The following is a 21466-nucleotide window of genomic DNA, read 5'->3' as shown; positions in this document are numbered from 1 at the left end:
AATTTTTTTTAAAGATATTTACATAAAAGTTGATTCTAGGGTTTATTCCATAGATACCCATTACTTATAAAGAGATTTTTCTTTGCATAGAAAGTGATTTTAGGGTTTATCATAATACCCAATATTTATTCCTTTTTCTTAAAAAAAAAATGAAATAAACCCAAACCAATTTAAATAAAAAACATAAAAAATAAAAATAAAAACTAGATTGTTGAACTTTATTTTCATAATTTTTGTGTGGATCACAAAAATGATTGAATCAAAGTCTACTAAATGCAATGAAAGTGAAAAATCACCTACTCAAAGAGAAAGTCAACTCTTAGATAGTTGGCATCCAAATCACTTCAATTTCATTGACTATTACAATGAATCTAGAACACCAATTTCTTTCTTTTCTTATTTTCAATAATTAACATCCTATTTCTTTACATTTGGGTTGAATAAATATATTTAATATATTTCTTTATAATTAATACTCTTTTTGTATTTTCCATAACAGGAGAACTTGATACTAGTATTTTACATGATGATTCTAACAAAACCTAAGAGATTCATAGCTTTTATCGAACAACCGTTTACAAACACATAAAGCAAAAACTAAACCCGAAAAAAGTTGATAATCATATCGATATGAAAAAAATTTAACAATCTTCCTAATCTAATCAGGCTTTTGAAATATCATGACGTTTCTGAAGTCAGAAGTCAGATTAATCAAAAATCAGAAAGGTCAAAGTTGCACACCATCTAGAAATCTTTATGGCCGACATTAATCTCCAAGACATTTAGTGCTGCTTGACAAGCAATTTTCCTCTTCTGCACTATAAACAACCCTCATTATCGTTTCAGACTCAGTATTCAGGTCACACATTTTTGTTATATCCTTCAAAAATGGCATCCCTCACCCTGAGGAACCTCTCATTGACTGTCCTCCTTGCCGGAATTCTGGCCGGAGCACTGCCTAGAGGGGTGGTAGGTCAGGACTGTGGCTGTGCCGCAGACCTTTGCTGCAGCAGATGGGGGTATTGTGGCACAGGCGATGACTACTGTGGCACTGGGTGCCAAGAGGGTCCCTGCAATCCGCCCCCAAGTACCAATAATGTCTCGGTTGCAGATATCGTGACACAGGAATTCTTCAATGGGATAATTGATCAAGCTGATGCGAGTTGTGAAGGGAAGAACTTCTACTCAAGGGCGAGGTTTCTTGAGGCTCTCAACTCATTTTCTCAGTTTGGCAGGGTTGGTTCAGAGGAGGATTCTAAGCGTGAGATCGCTGCTTTCTTTGCGCATGTCACCCACGAGACTGGACGTAAGATTTGAACCCATTTTTCGAGACATAGTATGGTACTTTCTCTAATAGAAACAACAAATATTGACTAAAAACTTTGTGTGTACAGATTTTTGCTACATAGAGGAGATCAATGGAAGCTCTAGGGACTACTGTGATGAGACCAACACCCAGTATCCATGTGTGGCTGGGAAGGGTTACTATGGACGTGGACCGATTCAGCTATCATGGAACTACAACTACGGGCCTGCCGGAGAGGACATAGGATTTGATGGCTTGAACTCTCCTGAAACTGTGGCATCAGACCCAGTTGTGTCATTTAAGACAGCCTTGTGGTACTGGGTAAACTTTGTCCAACCGGTCATAGGCCAAGGGTTTGGGGCAACCATTCGAGCCATTAGTGGTGCACTGGAATGTGATGGGGCAAATCAAGCCACTGTCAACGCCCGAGTTGAATACTACACGGAATACTGTAATCAACTAGGTGTCACACCTGGGGATAATCTCACTTGCTAGGATATGACCTAAAAGGAAATAAATGGTATGGAACTCTACTGAGGGTTGTCCAGATGCTGTAGTGTTTGTAGTTTAGACAGATAATAAAGGCTCCTAGCATATTTTTGTAGCTTTTCTATAACATAGCCAATGACTTTTGTTGAAAAGAAGAGTATTGAAAACAGTCAAATATTAAAATATTAATGAATGAAAGCTAAGAACCCAAATATATACAAGATTGGTTCAGACATAAACAAACATACTAAAAGGTCAGAATGAGTGTTATAACGGTCAGCCTCTACTGTTGAAACCAAACTTTCCCTTCCTTCTTAAGGCACTGGGTTCTTCAGTTGGAGTTTGTCCATCTACCCATCAGCTCTTACAAGTAAGACCTAATATGGCATTGGTCAAAATGGGTTATTGTTGGGTTCTGATTTATATTTTTGTGTTGGTTCTTAAATGAGTGAATGAGAATTGGTTTAAGTGTTGGAACCAATCAAGTGTAACCTGAAAATCAATTACCAAATGCAGTACAAAAGTATAGAAGATAACATGCATAGATGGGGTATGCAAAAGATCCACAGAAGTAATGAGCCTAAGGAAGATCAATTCATGTAACATAAACGCATAGATCCTTCCATTTGAACAGCAATGTTACAATTGATGTAGCCCCCTCCAAATTCAGAAAAACATTCCAATTTTTTACCTATCCTTCAAAGTTATATTGTATACTTCTTTTATCCTTAAAAAGTGCCTGGATTAATGGTTCCAAATGTTTTGACTTGACTCTACCTTAAGTTCTTCAATAATGGGCGGCCCATATAAATATTTCGTTGTTTTTACAAACCATTTTCATCTCTTTTTTAAAAAGTTTTTGAAAGCACCCCATCAATGTTTTTTTTTTTTTTTTTTTTCATTTTTTGAACTCAATTTCTCAAAAAAAAAAAAAGGGCTCTACCCAACCATATTTCTAGACATGAATTTTGTTTTGTTTAGAAATACAAACAGAAAATAATATAAACAAACAAATACTTAGCTTTGATCTGAAATTTCATGTCTCAAATCCAAAATAGTTATTGGATTTGAGATTGATGGAAAACCCCTCATTATTGAAATATTATGTCAGTGTCCTTTTCTGTAGTTTCTAACCTTATGTGAATGTCGTTTTGTGTGGAGACTTATATATGGATGGACCAAGGCAGTCTTGATACAAAGTTGACTCCAAAACCCTAGCTTTTAAGAACCCATAATCTTCTTAATCAAATCATTCCATTATCAAAATTCCATACATTTATTTATAGACACCAAAACTCAGTCTTATCTTCACAAACACACATTCACTCTCTAGCCATGGTCAAGCAGAGACTGATCAGTTTTTCTAACACTACACGCGACGGAAAATTAAAAACTGAAGTTGAACTGATCAGGTTCTTTGAATTCTATTGATAGTGTAGCTTTATGTAAGTTTATAAATACCCCACCAAGGTCTCCACCTTATCATCCCATTTCTCACATTCTTCTCTTGATATGGCTATCAAGCTTGTGGCAATCCTTCTTGTTGGGGTCCTCGCCGGAGCCCTCCCTGCCTTCGTGCTGGCCCAGAACTGCCGCTGCGACGCGGGTCTGTGTTGCAGCCAATATGGGTATTGCGGGACGGGGAATGACTTCTGTGGGACTGGGTGCCAGGCAGGCCCTTGCTATTCGTCCGGAGGTAGTGTTTCTGTCTCTGATGTTGTGACGGAGGATTTCTTCAATGGGATTATTAGTCAAGCTGCTGGGAGTTGCGCCGGGAAGAACTTCTACTCACGTAATGCCTTCCTTAATGCTGCCAGTTCGTACCCTCAGTTTGGCCAGGATGGCTCCGCAGATGACTCCAAGCGGGAAATCGCTGCTTTCTTTGCTCATGTCGCGCATGAGACCGGACGTAAGATCACGATCCCGTTAATTGAAAAAACCTTATATTTCAATTATTTGAAATTAATTTGAATTTTTTATCACATAATGTTTTTACATATGATTTGTCTAATGAAGATATTTTTTGTGTGTAGACTTTTGTTACATAGAAGAAATAGATGGTGCCTCTAAGGACTATTGCGATGAGAGCAACACACAGTACCCATGTGTAGCTGGAAAGGGTTACTATGGTCGTGGACCGCTTCAAATATCATGGAACTACAATTACGGGCCGGCTGGACAGAGCATATATGAAAGAAATCATTATACTATATTATAAAGAATATTTTAAAGAATAAAAATTAAATATAAATATTGGATTCTAAAACACGTCATTAATTTTTCCACTCTTTGTATCTTTACCCAATCATCTCATTCCACTTGGTGTCCTCTTGTATTTTTTCTCACATCTCTATCTACCATGCATAATTTTCATGAGTTTATCTTTATCTCGTCTTCCTTTTTAGCTATGAATTAAAGTATTTATAGATATATTACTAATAACTTTCTATAAAGAAAATTAATATTACATTAATCACATGTCAATTTAATTAGGAAATATCTTATACAATTAATATTTTTTTAAAATAAAAATAAACATATACTAATTATGAATTCTAAACATTTTCCAACAAAGTTCTTGAATTTATGATCATTTGACTAATTTCTATTTAAAAGGTTACAAACCTTGTTACTATAGGGTCCTAGAGCACAAGAAAATTTCATGACTCATCAGCGTCAATTAGATGGTATGTGGAATATCGTTGTTTTTCATTATTTTGAAACAAATAGATTTGATGCACATCCGTATGTATCCATTCCAAAACGTCACCGCACCTATTGGCATCCTTTTTCTTCACATTTGTTTGTTTACCCTTAATACACTCTATACAAACTTGAAAGTTCAACAAATCAAATGGATTAAGAATTCCTTTTGACACAAGCCTTTGAATACATTGATTTAAAATATGACCTAAACGCACGTGCCATAACATTAATAAATTCTCATTTGTCAACTTTGCTTAATGCCATATGGGAGAAAAAAATCATGTATCTTTGAATCAACAAGCATTTCTAAATAATTCAACATTTGGCTCTGATACCAATTGTTGGAACTCCATTATCACCCCAAATCAGAAATTTGATGTTAAATCATATAAAGAAAACATGTTGATTCCTTTAGAGAATGTGGACATACCTAAATCCATAATGGGTGTTGAAGAAGTATGGTGCTTCTAAGGTGATAGAGGGGAAACCACCTTTTTGTAATCTCTCTGGTGATGGGAAGTGGGAGAGCGAACGTTCTGTCTATTCAAAAAAAATTGAATCGACACCAAACCTGATGAATCCTTAAATATTAATTTCTTCTATGTCTTAGGGATCATACCCTTTGGGATGTTGGGCCACAAGTGTCTTAGGCACATCATATAAGACACGAGCTTTCAAAGTTCATCAATGGAATTGATTCTGATGTTTTTTCTAAATTTCTTTCTTGTATGGATGAAGCGGGTGTAAAAGTAATCATGATCACTTTGATTGGGAGGAGAAGGACCAATTGTTGTTTCATGACTACTTTTATCGATGTCTTAAGAACTTTTGACAAGAATGGTTGGGTGTTCGACTCTTTTTTCTCTTTTTTTTTTCAGATTTGGGAGAAATTAGAGGTTTCCTTTATTGCTCAAACTCATGCAAAGATTGATCGATTCAAGACACATAATCAAAAGGTCTCAAAAAGTTTTGTTATCTATGCATGATTACCTTTGGCACATCAAAGGCATCATTGATGACCTATTATCAGTTGGTTTTTTCTATCTACTTCATATCTTATTGAAGCAATTTTTTAGGGTTTACCCTTAGAGTATGACACTTGGATCACTTATATTACCACATGCTTTGATTCATATGTTACCAACCCTAAAATATGATATCATATCGTGTGGAAAAATATTTCAATCTTGCTTAACACTTCAAGTTATATATATTATATTCTACTTTTATATGTAAAAAATTGATGTGTAAGCAATACATTTAACGCAAAAATAGAAAAATAAAACAATATACATAGAAAGATATGTGAAGTTGGTTCGGTCAATCATGTTTTACATTCATAGATGAAAGAAAACATTCTATTATATTATAAAGAATATTTTAAAGAATAAAAATCAAATATAACTATTGAATTCTAAAACAAGTTATTAATTTTTCCACTCTTTGTATCTTTACCTTGAATATGAATCATCTCATTTTACTTGATATTGTCTAGTACTTTTTCTCACATCTCTATTTACCATGCATAATTTTCATGAGCTTATCTTTATCTCATCTTCTTTTTTAGCCATGAACTAAAGTATTTATAGATATATTACTACTAACTTTCCTTATTCTGTAAAGAAAATAATATTATATTAATCACATGTCAATTTAATTAGGAAATATCTTATACAATTAATATTTTTTTAATAAAAATAAACATATACTAATTATGAATTCTAAACATTTTCCAACAAAGTTCTTGAATTTATGATCATTTGACTAATTTCTATTTAAAAGGTTACAAACCTTGTTACTATAAGGTCCTAGAGCACAAGAAAATTTCATGACTGATCAGCATCAATCAGATGGTATGTGGAATTTCGTTGCTTTTCATTATTTTCAAACAAATAGATTTGATGCACGTCAAATGGTATTGTAGATCAAATTCTTTTTCTTGTTTGATATGTCATCTTTTCCTATCCATTGGTTCCGATTTCTTGAGCAAAACTATATGTTTACTCACAGTTTTTTTCTCACTTCTGTTAGGCGATGAGAGTCTTGGGGAAACAGTTGCTAATGTTCTTACTTCACTTCCCTTTATTGCTCTTGGAATTCAAGCCCCAAGGTAGGTTTTTTTTTTTTTTTTCCATAATGAGCACCATTACCATCTAGTATTCATTTCTTGCATCTGATTACTTGCTTTTACTTATGGCACAGGAAGAATCTTAACTGCAAGTTGTATGCTAATTCATTAATTGGAGTTGGGATTGCCTCAGGTTTATACCACTCTTCAAGAGGAAAACTGAGGAAGTATTTGAGGTGGGCTGACTATACAATGATAGCCACAGCAACAGTTGTAAGTTAGAACTTGTTCAAAATTTTAAGTAACAGATGCAGAAGGTTATTTTTGTATGTTGAAACTTTGTCATATATAATGAATTTGATAATACATGACATATTAGAATCATAATTTGTCAGTGTTAAACAACACAAATAAATTAGTCCCGACTAAATTTTTCTTTACATAGAATTAATTTTGTCTCATTCTCTTTACGGACTGAATATTTAGCTTCAACTTCTTGTTAGATGATGCCAAATTGCTTTTTCCAATTTGATATATTTGTAAAATTGCTCGATTTGTTGTATTGCAATGTTTATTCCATTACTTTAAAAAAAAAGGTGCAATTTCAATATTGTCTAGCTAGTCCAATAATTGAAATGATATTTGACATAAGTTACATAAATATGAAAGAAAAAAAAAAGGGAAATTAAGTGAAAATCAATTGACTTTTACCTCTCAATCAATTATTCAATACAAATATCAATCTTACATATCAAACAACAAAATTTAAACATCTAGAAAATGAGTCAACAATTTAATTTTATGAATCATCAGCTAATACATAACAGAATATATCCATCCAGTCATACTAAGCCAAGATGGGAGCCAATGTACATCTAGTGGGGCTGCTCCACTATATATGGAGTCCTGTTGTGGGGTTTGTGATGGCCGGACCAAGCTTTGTTGTACGACAGTGTGGGAAAAAAATTGTGTCGGACAAAGTTGACTCCAAAATCCTCATTGCATTATCAAAAAAATTCCATACATTTAGCACCAAAATTCAGTTTGCTCATAGGGTTGGGAGGGAGGGATATACAATTTTAAAAGTCATTTTATTTAAGAGCATGTTTAACAATATTTCTCTTCAAAACATTTTTAGTGGGAATATTTTTTTTTTTCAAAAGTGCTTTTGAAATAATCACATATCAAATTAATGTTTCACCAAAAAAGCACTTTAAGTGATTTTTTAGCTTTTAAAAAAAAAATATCTAAATGGTATTATATGTGTGATTTTTCTTCAATTTTGGGTTAGAAATGTTTTTTAAAAACGTTATTAACGGGTTCTAACTAAAGTTTCCTGAAAGTGTTTCTAAAATAAGCATTGTTTCTAAAATATTACAAATTAAAGCTTCCTTTGAAAGTGACTCTTCTAAAAGCGTTTTTAAGTTCTATCAAAGACAGTTTTATGAAATGGCAATCAATGTTTGAATATAAACTTAAGAATTTGAAAATATTTTTGCTGATAGAAAAATTATCTTAGTGGAGCAACCTAATAATATTATTTTGAAATTTTGTTCAAATGATTTATACAGGTTTTAAAACTTTGTTAGATACTTAGGGTTTGTTGATAACTACTTTAAAATATAATTTAGCAACGCAAAAATAGTTTTCTCTTCTTAAAAATAAAAAACAATGTTTTTATAAAATATCTTTTAATTGTTGTCACTCTTTTTTGAAGGATGTTTTAAAAAAATAATTATACAAATAAAAATAATAAACTACATATAAAAACATTTATTCCTAAAACTGTTTCCAAAAATAGTTACCAAAACATACCCATAACATTTGCATATCTCTAAAGGTTAAGAAGTGCTTCTAACCTTCTCAAAATCACTTGAAAACCAACTGTGAAACCATATTTACGAGCTTCATTTCTAAATGAGTCATAACATATATAGAATGAGTTTAATTCCTGCATCCCATTACAGATTCAAAAGTGAATTTAAAGCCATCGGTTTCCTTCAATTTTTTTCTGACGCACTGGTAATATAACTCTACAAAAACCCCACCAAGGTTTCAACCTTATCATCCCATTTCTCACATTCTTCTCCTCTCCAGACATGGTTTCAAAGCTGGTAGCAATCCTCATTGTCGGAGTCCTCGCCGGAGCCCTCCCGTGGCCGGTGCTGGCTCAGAACTACAGCTGCAACGCTGGCCTGTGTTGCAGCCAATTTGGGTTCTGCGGCACCGGCGTTAGATACTGTGGCGACGGCTGCCAAGCCGGTCCTTGCTATTCACCGCCTAGTGGTGGAGGTGATGGGGGTTGTATTTCGGTCGAAGATGTTGTGACGGAGGATTTCTTCGATGGGATTATTAACCAAGTAGATGCGAGCTGCACCGGGAAGAACTTCTACACGCGCCGCGCCTTCCTTGATGCTCTCAACTCGTACCCTGAGTTTGGCCAGGGTGGTTATGCTAATGACTCTAAGCGTGAGATCGCTGCTTTCTTTGCTCATGCCACCCACGAGACTGGATGTAAGATCTTATATAGCTGAAGCCTTACATTTCAACTATTTGAACTTCTATACAAATAAATTAAGCCTTAAATTTCAGCCATTCAAGCTTCCTAAACTAAATAATATGCGTGTAGGCTTTTGTTACATAGAGGAAATTGATGGTCCCTCTAAGAACTACTGTGTTGAGGATACACGATATCCTTGTGTGCCTGGGAAGGGTTATTATGGTCGTGGTCCCCTTCAGATAACGTGGAACTTTAATTATGGACCAGCAGGAGAGAGCATAGGGTTCAATGGCTCAAACAATCCTGAAATTGTGGCCAATGATCCAGTTATTTCATTCAAAACAGCCTTTTGGTTTTGGATGAAAAATGTGCATGATATCGTAAACAGAGGGTTTAGTGCAACGATCCATGCCATCAATGGCGCAGAGTGCAATGGAGGAAACAGAGATGCTGTCAGCGCACGTGTCGAGTATTACGAGGACTACTGCAATCAACTTGGTGTTTTCCCTGGTGACAATCTTCCTTGCTAGGGCTTGGAAAAGTTTCATCTAAGTACTTCAGTTTAATAATATGTGACCCAAAAGGATATAAAGAGTTTATAGTATGAAACTCTCCTTTCTAGGGTTTTATTATGTCATAGTTTTTAGCAATGATCTAGGTTGTATCATCGGATTATTGCGGCACGAATCAATAATAAAAGATAACTTATAAAAAAATATATCCAAAAATTATATTAAACTAAACATTAAGGTTATATTTGGTTCTCGAAAAGTATTAAGAAAATAAAATAAATATTAAAAAAAAATAATTTTCTTATGTTTATGTTATGAAAAATTTCAAAGAAAATTAAATATAATTAATATTAATTAAAAACTTATGTATTTTCAAATTATTTAATTTTTATATTGATAAATTAAAATAAATAATTTGAGCTTGAAGTAGCAAATAAAAATAATTTATCTATTTTAACTATATTTTTTATTTTTCTCTCTATTTTTTTTCCTTACATTTTCACTTAAATTTTTCAAGAACCAAATATAACCTAAATAATAGTTTAAAAAATGATTTTATTCTAATCACAACTCTTCCATTTACCAGGAATAAATAATAATAATAACATATTATAAAACTTTATATATATATATATATATATATATATATATATATATATATATATCGGTGTTATATGCATAGCATACTGAAAAAAAAAAAATTCTCCAATGCACAATTAAGTCTTTGTACATCTAGTATTAAAATCGTTGTAAAAGTCTATTTACTAAATCATTTATTGAATAGTAAATGACTTTGGATATTAAATGATAAAAGACAATTCAAATTTTCCCTTAGTTTTTTACTAAACAAATTTTGAAAATTGAAAATAATGATAATAATTTATTTAAAAAATAAAAAATAATAATAAATAAAAAGTTCTCAACCCTTTCGAAGTCATAGTCAATATAGCTTAACAATCAAGTAATATGCATCACATATAGATTTTTTTTCTTTAATGATTTTCACATATGTGATGTTGCATCATTAATGTCAATTATTTGACTTAAAAGTAGTAAAGGCGAAAATGGTATTAATTAATTAACTTCAAAGTCAAAAAGACATCAATTTAGCTTTTCTTTTGAATTATAACTCTTAATAATTATCCACAAATTAATAGGCTTTTTATGAACTAATCAAATAAGTAGAATTCATACCCAATTTTCTTCACCAAATTATTTCAAAATTTAAAATTCAAATCCTATCACTTTAAAAAGGGTGCAATTTTAATAGTACTGTTTGGCTAGTCCAATAATTGAAATGATATTTGATAATTTTATTTTCATGAAAGCAAAAAAGGAAAATTAAGTGAAAATTACATCTCTCAATCAATTATTCACTACATATAACAGAATATATATATATATATATACACAGAGCCAAGATTGGACCCAAACCCCTCAATAGTCAATGTACATCTAGTGGGGGACTGCTGTCCTCTTGTGGGGTTTGTTATGGCTGGCCCAAGCTTTATTGCATCACAGTGTGGTAACAGAATTCATGTTGTACAAAGTTGACTCCAAAATCCTCATTCACACTATCAAAAAATCCCATACATTTAACACCAAAATTCAATTTGCTCTTAGGTTTGGGAGAGAGCGATGCCAGGGTAAGAACTAATTTCTAATGCTTGAAACAGTGTAGGAGAAAATTTTAGAAGTCATTTTTATTTATTTACTGAATATATTATAAAATACATTACAAAAAAATTATTATTATTTTATTTAAACATTAATTAATCAAATATTTTCTTTCCAAGTGACTTTTCAACTTTTTAAGAGTGTTTTGTTGATTTTGTTAAACATTGTATTACTTTTACAAAATATTTTTATATTTAAAATGTTTTCTAAAAGTGCTATGTACAAAACCTATTCTAAAAATCTGTTTGACAATAATACTAAAAAATTTTATAAGATTTTATCAAAAATGCTATTTTGAGTGTTAAAAAAAGTTTAAAAAGTTTCACAAATTCATTGAACAAGTTCTAAAGCCCTAATATTTTTAGTTTGTGATATATATTTTAGTAACTTTTATCGGAAATATTTTTCTTAGGAAATAGTTAATATTTGGATATAAACCTGGGCATTTCCAAAACTTTGTTGCTAATGTAAATCACAACAACAACATAAAAAGAAAAAAAAAAAGAGTAAGTTATTTTTGTAACAATGTTGCTCCAAAAATCACTAGAAATGATTTTTTTTTTTTTTTTTTTTTTACACTTTCAAATACTTTGAACAGCTTCTAACCCTCTTAAATTTTGTTGTGACGTACTTATTATTAATATACCTCTATAAAAACCCCACCAAGCTCTCAACCTTATCATCCCATTTCTCACATCCTTCTCTTCATTCTTTTCCTCTCAAGGCATGGTTGCAAAGCTGGTAGCAATCCTTATCGTCGGAGTCCTCGCCGGAGCCCTTCCAGGGCCGGTGCTGGCTCAGAACTGCGGCTGTGACGCTGGCCTCTGCTGCAGCCAATATGGGTACTGCGGCACCGGCAATGACTACTGCGGCACCGGCTGCCAAGCCGGTCCTTGCTATTCACCGCCTAGTGGTGGAGGTGGTGGTGGGAGTGGTGTTTCGGTCGCAGATGTTGTGACGAACGGGTTCTTCAATGGGATTCTTAACCAAGCTGACGCGAGCTGCGCCGGGAAGAACTTCTACACGCGTCGCGCCTTCCTTGATGCTCTCAATTCGTACCCTCAGTTTGGCCAGGGTGGCTCTGCTGACGACTCTAAGCGCGAGATCGCTGCTTTCTTTGCTCATGTCACCCACGAGACTGGACGTAAGATTTTATGCTAGTAAAGCCTTGAATTTCAACTATTTGAAGTTTTTTTTGGTTTGATGATTTAGAGAAATTTTATCAATGTGCAGACTTTTGCTACATTGAGGAAATAGATGGTCCATCCAAGGACTATTGTGATGAGAGCAACACTCGATATCCTTGTGTGCCTGGGAAGGGTTACTATGGTCGTGGGCCGATTCAGCTATCATGGAACTATAATTACGGACCAGCAGGAGAGAGCATAGGGTTCAACGGCTTGAATAATCCTGAAACTGTGGCTAATGATGCAGTTGTTTCATTCAAAACAGCCCTTTGGTTTTGGATGAATAATGTACACTCTGTCGTAAGCCAAGGGTTTGGTGCAACGATCCGAGCCATCAATAGCATGGAATGCAATGGAGGAAACAGCGGTGCCGTCAACGCACGTGTCGGGTATTTCAGAGACTACTGCAATCAATTTGGTGTTTCCCCTGGTGACAATATTTCTTGCTAGGAAAAGTTTCATCGAAGCACTTAGATTTAATAACATGTGACCCAAAAGGATATAAAGAGTTTTCAGTATGAAACTCTCCTTTTTAGGGTTGTATTATGTAGTAGTTTTTAGCAAGGTTGCAACATGAATGAAAAATAAGAAATAATTTATGAAAAAAATAAATAAACCAAACATGAAAATGATTATTTAGAAAATTATTTATATTCTAAGCACAATTCTTCCATTTACTTTGAATGATATATCGAAAAGAAAACATCCTCTAATGGATAATAAATGTTTCTACATCTAGAATTAAAATCACTACATAAGTCTATTCAATAAATCATTTATTGAGTAGTAAATGACTTTCGACATTAAATGACAAAACACAATTCAAGTTTTCCCTTTCTTGTTTCACTAAGACTATATTTAGTTCCGAAAACAGTAAAAAAAAGAAAAAAAATATTAAAAGAAAATTATTTTCTTATGTTTTGTTTTACAGTAAAAAAAAAATACAAAAAAATGTTAAATACAATTAAAATTATTAAGAAAATTGTAAATTTATAAATGATTAATCTATATGAAAGAGTTAAATTCATAAAATAAAAAAATAAAAAATTTGAAGTAATATATAAATATGATTTATTAATTTTAAATTCTTTTTTTTTTTTTTTCTATTTTTTTCCCTCACATTTTTCTTCAAACTTTCATGAACAAGCATAGCCTAAAATAAAATTTTAAAATTAAAATAATAATAATAATAATTTACTAAAAAAGAAAAGAAAAAAAAAATCTCAGCCCTTTGCAAGTCAAAGTCAATATACCTTGACAATAGAGTGATCAATATCCATCATACATACACTTTTTTTTCCTCTAATTATTTTCATCCATACCAAAAACAAAAATGGCAACCACCCCAGCTACAATCCAAAATTCAGTACCAATCTCCTCACTGGAGTTCTCGCCGGAGCTCTGCCGGACTGATACTGGGTCTGAGCTGTGGCTGTGGCTGTGATCTAGGCTTTCTTTGATTAATTGTGCTCTTAATTTATTATTTTATGTAATATATTAAAAAGGACTATGAAAAAATTTTATTTCCTTAATATTTTCCGGAACCCATCATAGCCTTAAAATTTATATGTAAAATCTATATATATGACTTTAATTCCCAGTCCCATTGCAGATTCAAAAGTGAATTTAAAGCCATTAGTTTCCTTGAATTCTGTTGCGACGTACTAGTAATTTTAATTGCTGCACAATCAATAATAAAAGATAATTTATAAAAAAATATATCCAAAAATTATATTAAACTAAACATGAAGGTTATGTTCAATTCTTAAAAAAAAATAACTTTTTTATGTTTGATTATATTATGAAAAATTTTAAAGAAAATTAAATATAATTAAAATTAGTTAAAATTTTATGTATTTTTAAATTATTTAATCTTTATATTGATAAATTAAAATAAATAATTTGAGCTTGAAGTAACAAATAAAAATAATTTATCTAACTTTAACTCTATTTGTTATTTTTCTTTTTATTTTATTTCTTTTACATTTTCACTTGAATTTTCCAAAAACCAAACATAACCCAAGTAATAGTTTAGAAAATGATTTGTATTCTAATCACAACTCTTCCATTTACCAGGAATAAATAATGATAACATATTATAAAACTTTATATATATATTTACAAATAAATATTGGTATTACATGCATAGTATACTAAAAAAATAAAATAAAATCTGCGATGAACAATTAAGGCTTTGTACATCTAGTATTAAAATCACTGCAAAAGTCTATTTACTGAACCATTTATTCAATAGTAAATGACTTTGGATATTAAATGATAAAAGATAATTGGAACTTTCCCTTACTTTTTTCACCAATAGAAACAAGTTTGTGTACCAAAAATATGCATGCATTCTCTCGTGGGGTTTGTTATGGCTGGACCAAGCTTTATTGCATCACAGAGTGGAAACAGAATTCATGTGTTGTACAAAGTTCACTCCAAAATCCTCATTCACATTATCAAAAAATTCCACACATTTAACACCAAATTCAATTTGCTCTTAGGGTTGGGAAAGAAGAATGCCAAGGTTAGAACTAATTTCTAATGCTTGAAATAGTGCTGGATAAAATTTTAGGTCATTTTTATTTATTTACTGAATATATATATGTATATAATATTGTGAAAAAATATCCTTTTATTTTATTTAAAGATTAATTAATCAAATGTTTTCTTTCAAGTAATTTTTCAACTTTTTAAGGGTGTTTTGCTAATTTTATCAAATAGTCATATTATTTTTCAAAAACATTTTTTATGTTGAAAGTGTTTTCTAAAAATATTATCAAATATATTTTAAAAATCCGTTTAGTAGTGACACAAAAAAATTTTACAAAATTTTATCAAAAAAATTGTTTTCATGTATTAAAAAGACTAAAAACATTTCTTAAATTCGCTTAACAAGTTTTAAAAGCCCTATCTGATAGTGATTCTTTTAAAAGTGTTTTTAATTCATAATGTTTATTTCAATAACTTTCATTGAAAACATTTTTCTTAAAAAATTTAATATCTGGATATAAACCTCAACATTTACAAAACTTTGTTGCTAATGTAAATCATAACAAAAAGAAAAAAAAAATGTAACAATGTTCTCCAAAAATCACTTCAAATGAATTTTAATTTTTTTTAACTTCGTTAGACACAAAATTTTCCAATAAAAATATTTTCAAACACTTCTAACCCTCTTAAAATCACCTTAAAACAGTCTATAAATCATATTTTACAAGCACCATTTCCAGACAGGGGATTGAGTTTAATTAATTTCCTCACCCAATTACATATTCAAAAGTGAATTTAAAGGCCGTCAGTTTCCTTAAATTTTGTCGTGACGTACTCATGAGTAATATAACTCTATAAAAACCCCACCAAGGTTTCATTCTTTTCCTCCTCCAGACATGGTTGCAAAGCTGGTAGCAATCCTTATCGTCGGAGTCCTCGCCGGAGCCCTTCTGGGGCCCGTGCTGGCTCAGAACTGCGGCTGTAACGCTGGCCTGTGCTGCAGCCAATATGGGTACTGCGGCACCGGCAATGACTACTGCGGCACCGGCTGCCAAGCCGGTCCTTGCTATTCATCGCCTAGCGGTGGAGGTGGTGGTGGGAGTGGTGTTTCGGTCGCAGATGTTGTGACTACGAATTTCTTCAATGGAATTCGTAATCAAGCGGATGCGAGCTGCGCCGGGAAAACTTCTACACACGCCGCGCCTTTCTTGATGCTCTCAAGTCGTATCCTCAGTTTGGGCAGGGTGGTTCCAAGGACGACTCTAAGCGTGAGATCGCAGCATTCTTTGCTCACGTCACGGACGTAAGATTTTACATCTAGAAAAGCCTTGAATTCAAACCTTAAATTACAACTATTTGAAGATCGTTAAACTTATTTTTGGATCGCATGTAACATTAAAGCATGAAATTTTGGTATGTGCAGACTTCTGTTACATTGAGGAAATAGATGGTCCCTCCAAGGACTATTGTGATGAAGGCAACAAACAATATCCATGTGTACGTGGAAAGGGTTACTATGGGCGTGGGCCGATTCAAATATCATGGAACTACAACTATGGACCAGCAGGAAAGAGCATAGGGTTCGATGGCTTGTGGCTAATGATGCAGTTGTGTCATTCAAGACAGCCTTTTGGTTTTGGATGAATAATGTGCACTCCATCATGAACTAAGGGTTCGGTGCAACAATTCGAGCCATCAATGGTATGGAATGCAATGGAGGAAACAGTGGCGCTGTCAATGCACGTGTCAAGTATTACAAGGACTATTGCAATCAATTTGGTGTTTCCCCTGGTAGCAATGTTAATTGCTAGGGTTTGGACCAAAGTACCTAAGCTTAATAACGTGTAACCCAAAAGGCTATAAAGAGTTTATCCTATGAAACCTTCCTTTTACGGGTTTATTATGTTGTGTCTTTAGCCATAATCGGATTGTTGCTACATGAATAAGTAACAAGAGATAAGCTATGAAAAAAATAACCCAAACACACCAATAATAATTTACAAAATAATAAAATATTCCCTAAGAGATAATAAATTTTTGTACTTCTAAAATTTAAATCACTGTAAGAGTCTATTTAATAAATCATTTATTGAATGGTAGATCACTATTAGAATATTAAATGATACAAGACAGTTTTTTAAAAAAAAAAAAATTCATTATTATAATTTAAAGCCAAAAAACAAAAAAAAAAGTTCCAATCCTTTTGGACAAGTCAAAGTCAATAAACCTAACAGTCATGGGATGATCAACTAGCCAACAGGGTTTCTTTTTTCTTTTCTTTTTTTTCTCTCTATCATCATTTTCATCCAAACCAACAAAAATGGCAGCCACCCCAGCTGCAATCCTCCTCGCCGGAGCTCTACCCGAGATGGCACTGGCTCTGAGCTGTGGGTGTGATGGAATAAAACTTTTGGAAATTCAAATATGAAAATTAGGAAGAATGCACTTTTTTTCAAACTTTTCTACCATTTTTGCAAGGAAATGATGAGAAAAATCTTTTAGTATTTCCTTCCTTTCTTCTTTTCTACCATTTTTTTCCATTATAACCAAATGTAAAGGAATGTTTTACAAAAATATTTTAAAAATTTATTCATTTGGGCCACTTCATGTGCCTCTACCAATTTGTAGCTATTTTGGTGGGTGTGACAAGGAAATAGCCACCAATTTTTTTCCTCTAAGTGAGACTAAGGACCCGTCTTAACCTTCCCAAACACTCCAACAAAAGTGAATCCTTCACAACTTGTATTATTATTCAATAAGGATTACAAAATTATTCTTTACTGTTGTTCCAACACTTGGTAAATTTTCACAAGTCAGAAAACCAATGTCTCACAAAAGAATTGACATTGATTACTTTCTCTCTAGATTACTCACCCTCAGTTTTTCTGCCTTGTAAAGGCTTTTATAGAAGAGTTTTTCTCGCTTGAATTTTGAATTCAAACCCTAACACATCACATTGTTTTTTATTTACACGAATATTTTGCATACTATTTACAAAATTAAAAATAAAAATAAAATAGGTGAAGCACAAAATCCCAGGACCGAGCCCAAGCAAGTGGGCTAAGTCCGAAGACCAAATCCAAAACCGCCCCTTATGTTTAACTCGGCCCAGCCCAAATATTAACTATTTCCCTCGCAAGCTTATCCTCCTGAACCCACCCAAATTATGCCCCTACCTACTCATTGATGGTATAAGAAAATTTTGGAGATATATGAATTCTAAATAATTGAAAAAATAAATAAATAAAAGTAAAAGTTGATTCCCTTTCAAATGAAACTTTGATAACTGAACCTCTGCATTTCAATTTCGTTTGAATTTTTCAGTTGTTTTTTTTTTTTTTAATTATTCCTTTTTGTTAAAAAAAATGAAATAAACCCAAACTAATTATTTTTCTTTCTTTTCCTTTTTCTTTGTTTTTTTTTTTTTTTTTTTGAATAATTTCTAATTATCACTTTTTTTTCCTTAACAACTAGGGTGTTGAACTTTATTTTCAATATTTTGTGTGGATCACAAAAATGATTGAATGAAAAGTCTACTCAATCCAATGAAAGTGCAAAATCACCTATCCAAAGAGATCCAATTCCTAGATAGTTGGCATCCAAATCACATCACCTACCCAAAGAAGTCAATTCTTTGATAGTTGGCATCCAAATCACTTTAATTCCATTGACTTCCACTATCAATCTAGACCACCAATTTCTTTCTTTTCTTATTTTCAATAATTAAAATCGTTGAATTAATATATTTAATATATTTCAGGATTCAAACAAAGCCTAGCTTTTATCAGACAACCGTTACAAACACATAAAACAAAAACTAAACCCCAAAAAAAAGTCGGTAATCATATTGATATCAAAAACATTTAACAATCTTCCTAATCTAATCTAATCAGGCTTTTGAAACATACATGCAAGTAGAACCAATCCTGACATTTCTGAAGTCAGAAGTCTGATTAATCAAAAATCTACAGCAAGGTCAAAGTTTTACGCCCTCTAGAAATCTTTATGGCCGACATTAATCTCCGATACTTTAGTGCTGCTTGACCCAGCAATTTTCCTCTTCTGCACTATAAATAAACCATTCTAGTTTCAGACTCTGTATTCAGATCACACATTTCTGTTATATCCTTCCAAAATGGCATCCCTCGCCCTGAGGAACCTCTCATTGACTGTCCTCCTTGCCGGAATTTTGGCTGGAGCACTGCCTAGAGGGGTGGTGGGTCAGGACTGTGGCTGTGCCGCAGACCTTTGCTGCAGCAGATGGGGGTACTGTGGCACAGGCGACGACTACTGTGGCACCGGGTGCCAAGAGGGTCCCTGCAATCCGGCCCCAAGTACCAACAATGTCTCGGTTGCAGATATCGTGACACAGAAGTTCTTCAATGGGATAATTGATCAGGCTGATGCGAGTTGTGAAGGGAAGAACTTCTACTCAAGGGCGAGGTTTCTTGAGGCTCTCAACTCGTTTTCTCAGTTTGGCAGGGTTGGTTCAGAGGAGGATTCTAAGCGTGAGATCGCTGCTTTCTTTGCGCATGTTACCCATGAGACTGGACGTAAGATTTGAACCCATTTTTCGAGACATACTATCTTAATTTCTCTAGTTGAAACAACAAATATTGACTAAAAGTTTTGTGTGTGCAGATTTTTGCTACATAGAGGAGATCAATGGAAGCTCTAGGGACTACTGTGATGAGACCAACACCCAGTATCCATGTGTGGCTGGGAAGGGTTACTATGGACGTGGACCGATTCAGCTATCATGGAACTTCAACTACGGGCCTGCCGGAGAGGACATAGGATTTGATGGCTTGAACTCTCCTGAAACTGTGGCATCAGACCCAGTTGTGTCATTCAAGACAGCTTTGTGGTACTGGGTAAACTTTGTCCAATCAGTCATAGACCAAGGGTTTGGGGCAACCATTCGAGCCATTAACGGTGCACTGGAATGTGATGGGGCAAATCAAGCCACCGTCAATGCCCGAGTTGAATACTACACGGAATACTGTAATCAACTAGGTGTCACACCTGGGGATAATCTCACTTGCTAGGATATCACCTAAAAGGAAATAAATGGTATGGAACCCTACCGAGGGTTGTCCAGATGCTATAGTGTTTGTAGTTTAGACAAATAATAAAAGCTCCTAGCATATTTTTGTAGCTTTTCTAGAACATAACCAATGACTTTTGTTGAAAAGAAGAGTATTGAAAACAGTCAAATATTAAAATATTATATCAGTAAATGAATGAAAGCTAAGAACCCAAATATATACAAGATTGGTTCAGACATAAACAAACATACTAAAAGGTCAGCACGAGTGTTACAACGGTCAGCCTCTACTGTTGAAACCAAACTTTTCCTTCCTTCTTAAGGCACTTGGTTCTTCAGTTGGAGTTTGTCCATCTACCCATCAGCTCTTACAAGTAAGACCCAATATGGCATTGGTCAAAATGGGTTACTGCTGGGTTTTGATTTATATTTTTGTGTTGGTTCTTAAATGAGTGAATGAGAATTGGTTCAAGTGCTGGAACCAATCAAGTGTAACCTGAAAATCAATTACCAAATGCAGTACAAAAATATAGAAGATAACATGCATAGATGGGGTATGCAAAAGCTCCACAGAAGTAATGAACCTAAGGAAGATCAATCCATGTAACATAAACGCATAGATCCTTTCATTGCAACAGCAATGGTACAATTGATGTAGCCCCCTCCAAATCCTCCCTTCCATGTGCATTTGCAATATCCCATAAAGCATAGATGCTCTTCCAACTTTACCTTGTGAGATCCTACATCGGTCAAGAAAAGAAGTTTCTGACACCATATACATAATAAGCTTCTCTTAACCATGACAGTGATCTAATTGGTCATCGTTAATATCTACATGATAGGAGGGGGGCCAACTTTTAAAGCCGTGAGGAGGGAGTACCATTACAATTCCACGCAAGCATGACAATTCATTACAATCCCCGGCCCCGCAACCCCATGTGACAGAGGCTCTAACGGTCACAGTTCATATCTACAAAGTAGGAGTGGACTTCACCTATAGACATGACACAGGCCCTAACAGTCATGGTTAATATCTACATGATATGATTGGGGCCTCTTAATGTGTACATGACTTTCAAAGTCATGGGAGGGAGCAGGTCATCATCTCCTCACCAATAATGGCACATTACTCATAACTCATACCAAACTCCTTGATAACATTTATAATCAAAACAATAGCAATCTCAAATCTCATTGGTTTTAGGAGTTGGAGTAAGAATCACTTCATACAATTCCAACTTGCCACTACCTTTTATTTACTAGGATTAAAAATTGTCTGCTTTTGTTAGAGACATTCACACACATGTAAGCCAGAAGAAGAGAACTAAATCCAAAATTCATATTTCATTACCTATTAAGTAACAATTCATTCAAAATTGACTCTGAACTGAGATTTCCATTGTTGTACCTTTTTAAGCCTCTCTCCGCACAAAGTACAGCTTACCCATGACATGGAGAATATTCAATATTCATGACAAGAA

General features: G+C 33.5%; 2 protein-coding genes and 1 pseudogene across 2 annotated transcripts; all 3 read left to right on the top strand.

The window, feature by feature from the left end:
* Positions 1–846: 846 nt before the first annotated feature.
* On the top strand, positions 847–13006 carry LOC100250948 (uncharacterized). Its single transcript, XM_002274584.4, is given in 10 exon segments — positions 847–1306; positions 1395–1796; positions 3246–3704; positions 3829–3978; positions 6533–6611; positions 6704–6842; positions 8585–9083; positions 9199–9594; positions 11926–12402; positions 12492–13006. Coding segments are annotated over 10 exon segments (3534 nt in total). The 5' UTR covers positions 847–888.
* Positions 13007–15817: 2811 nt separating this feature from the next.
* Positions 15818–16882, top strand: LOC100257687 (chitinase 5-like; annotated as a pseudogene).
* A 2061-nt stretch (positions 16883–18943) lies between these two features.
* Positions 18944–20095, top strand: LOC100256098 (endochitinase EP3). Its single transcript, XM_002274501.4, has 2 exons — positions 18944–19491; positions 19580–20095. Exons 1-2 carry the CDS (start codon positions 19074–19076, stop codon positions 19984–19986), a joined length of 825 nt encoding a protein of 274 aa, XP_002274537.1. The 5' UTR covers positions 18944–19073; the 3' UTR covers positions 19987–20095.
* Positions 20096–21466: the final 1371 nt, after the last annotated feature.

This window comes from Vitis vinifera, chromosome 5, assembly GCF_030704535.1.
Source record: "Vitis vinifera cultivar Pinot Noir 40024 chromosome 5, ASM3070453v1".
Taxonomy (NCBI): domain Eukaryota; kingdom Viridiplantae; phylum Streptophyta; class Magnoliopsida; order Vitales; family Vitaceae; genus Vitis; species Vitis vinifera.
This window is presented reverse-complemented; position numbering and strand designations above follow the sequence as displayed.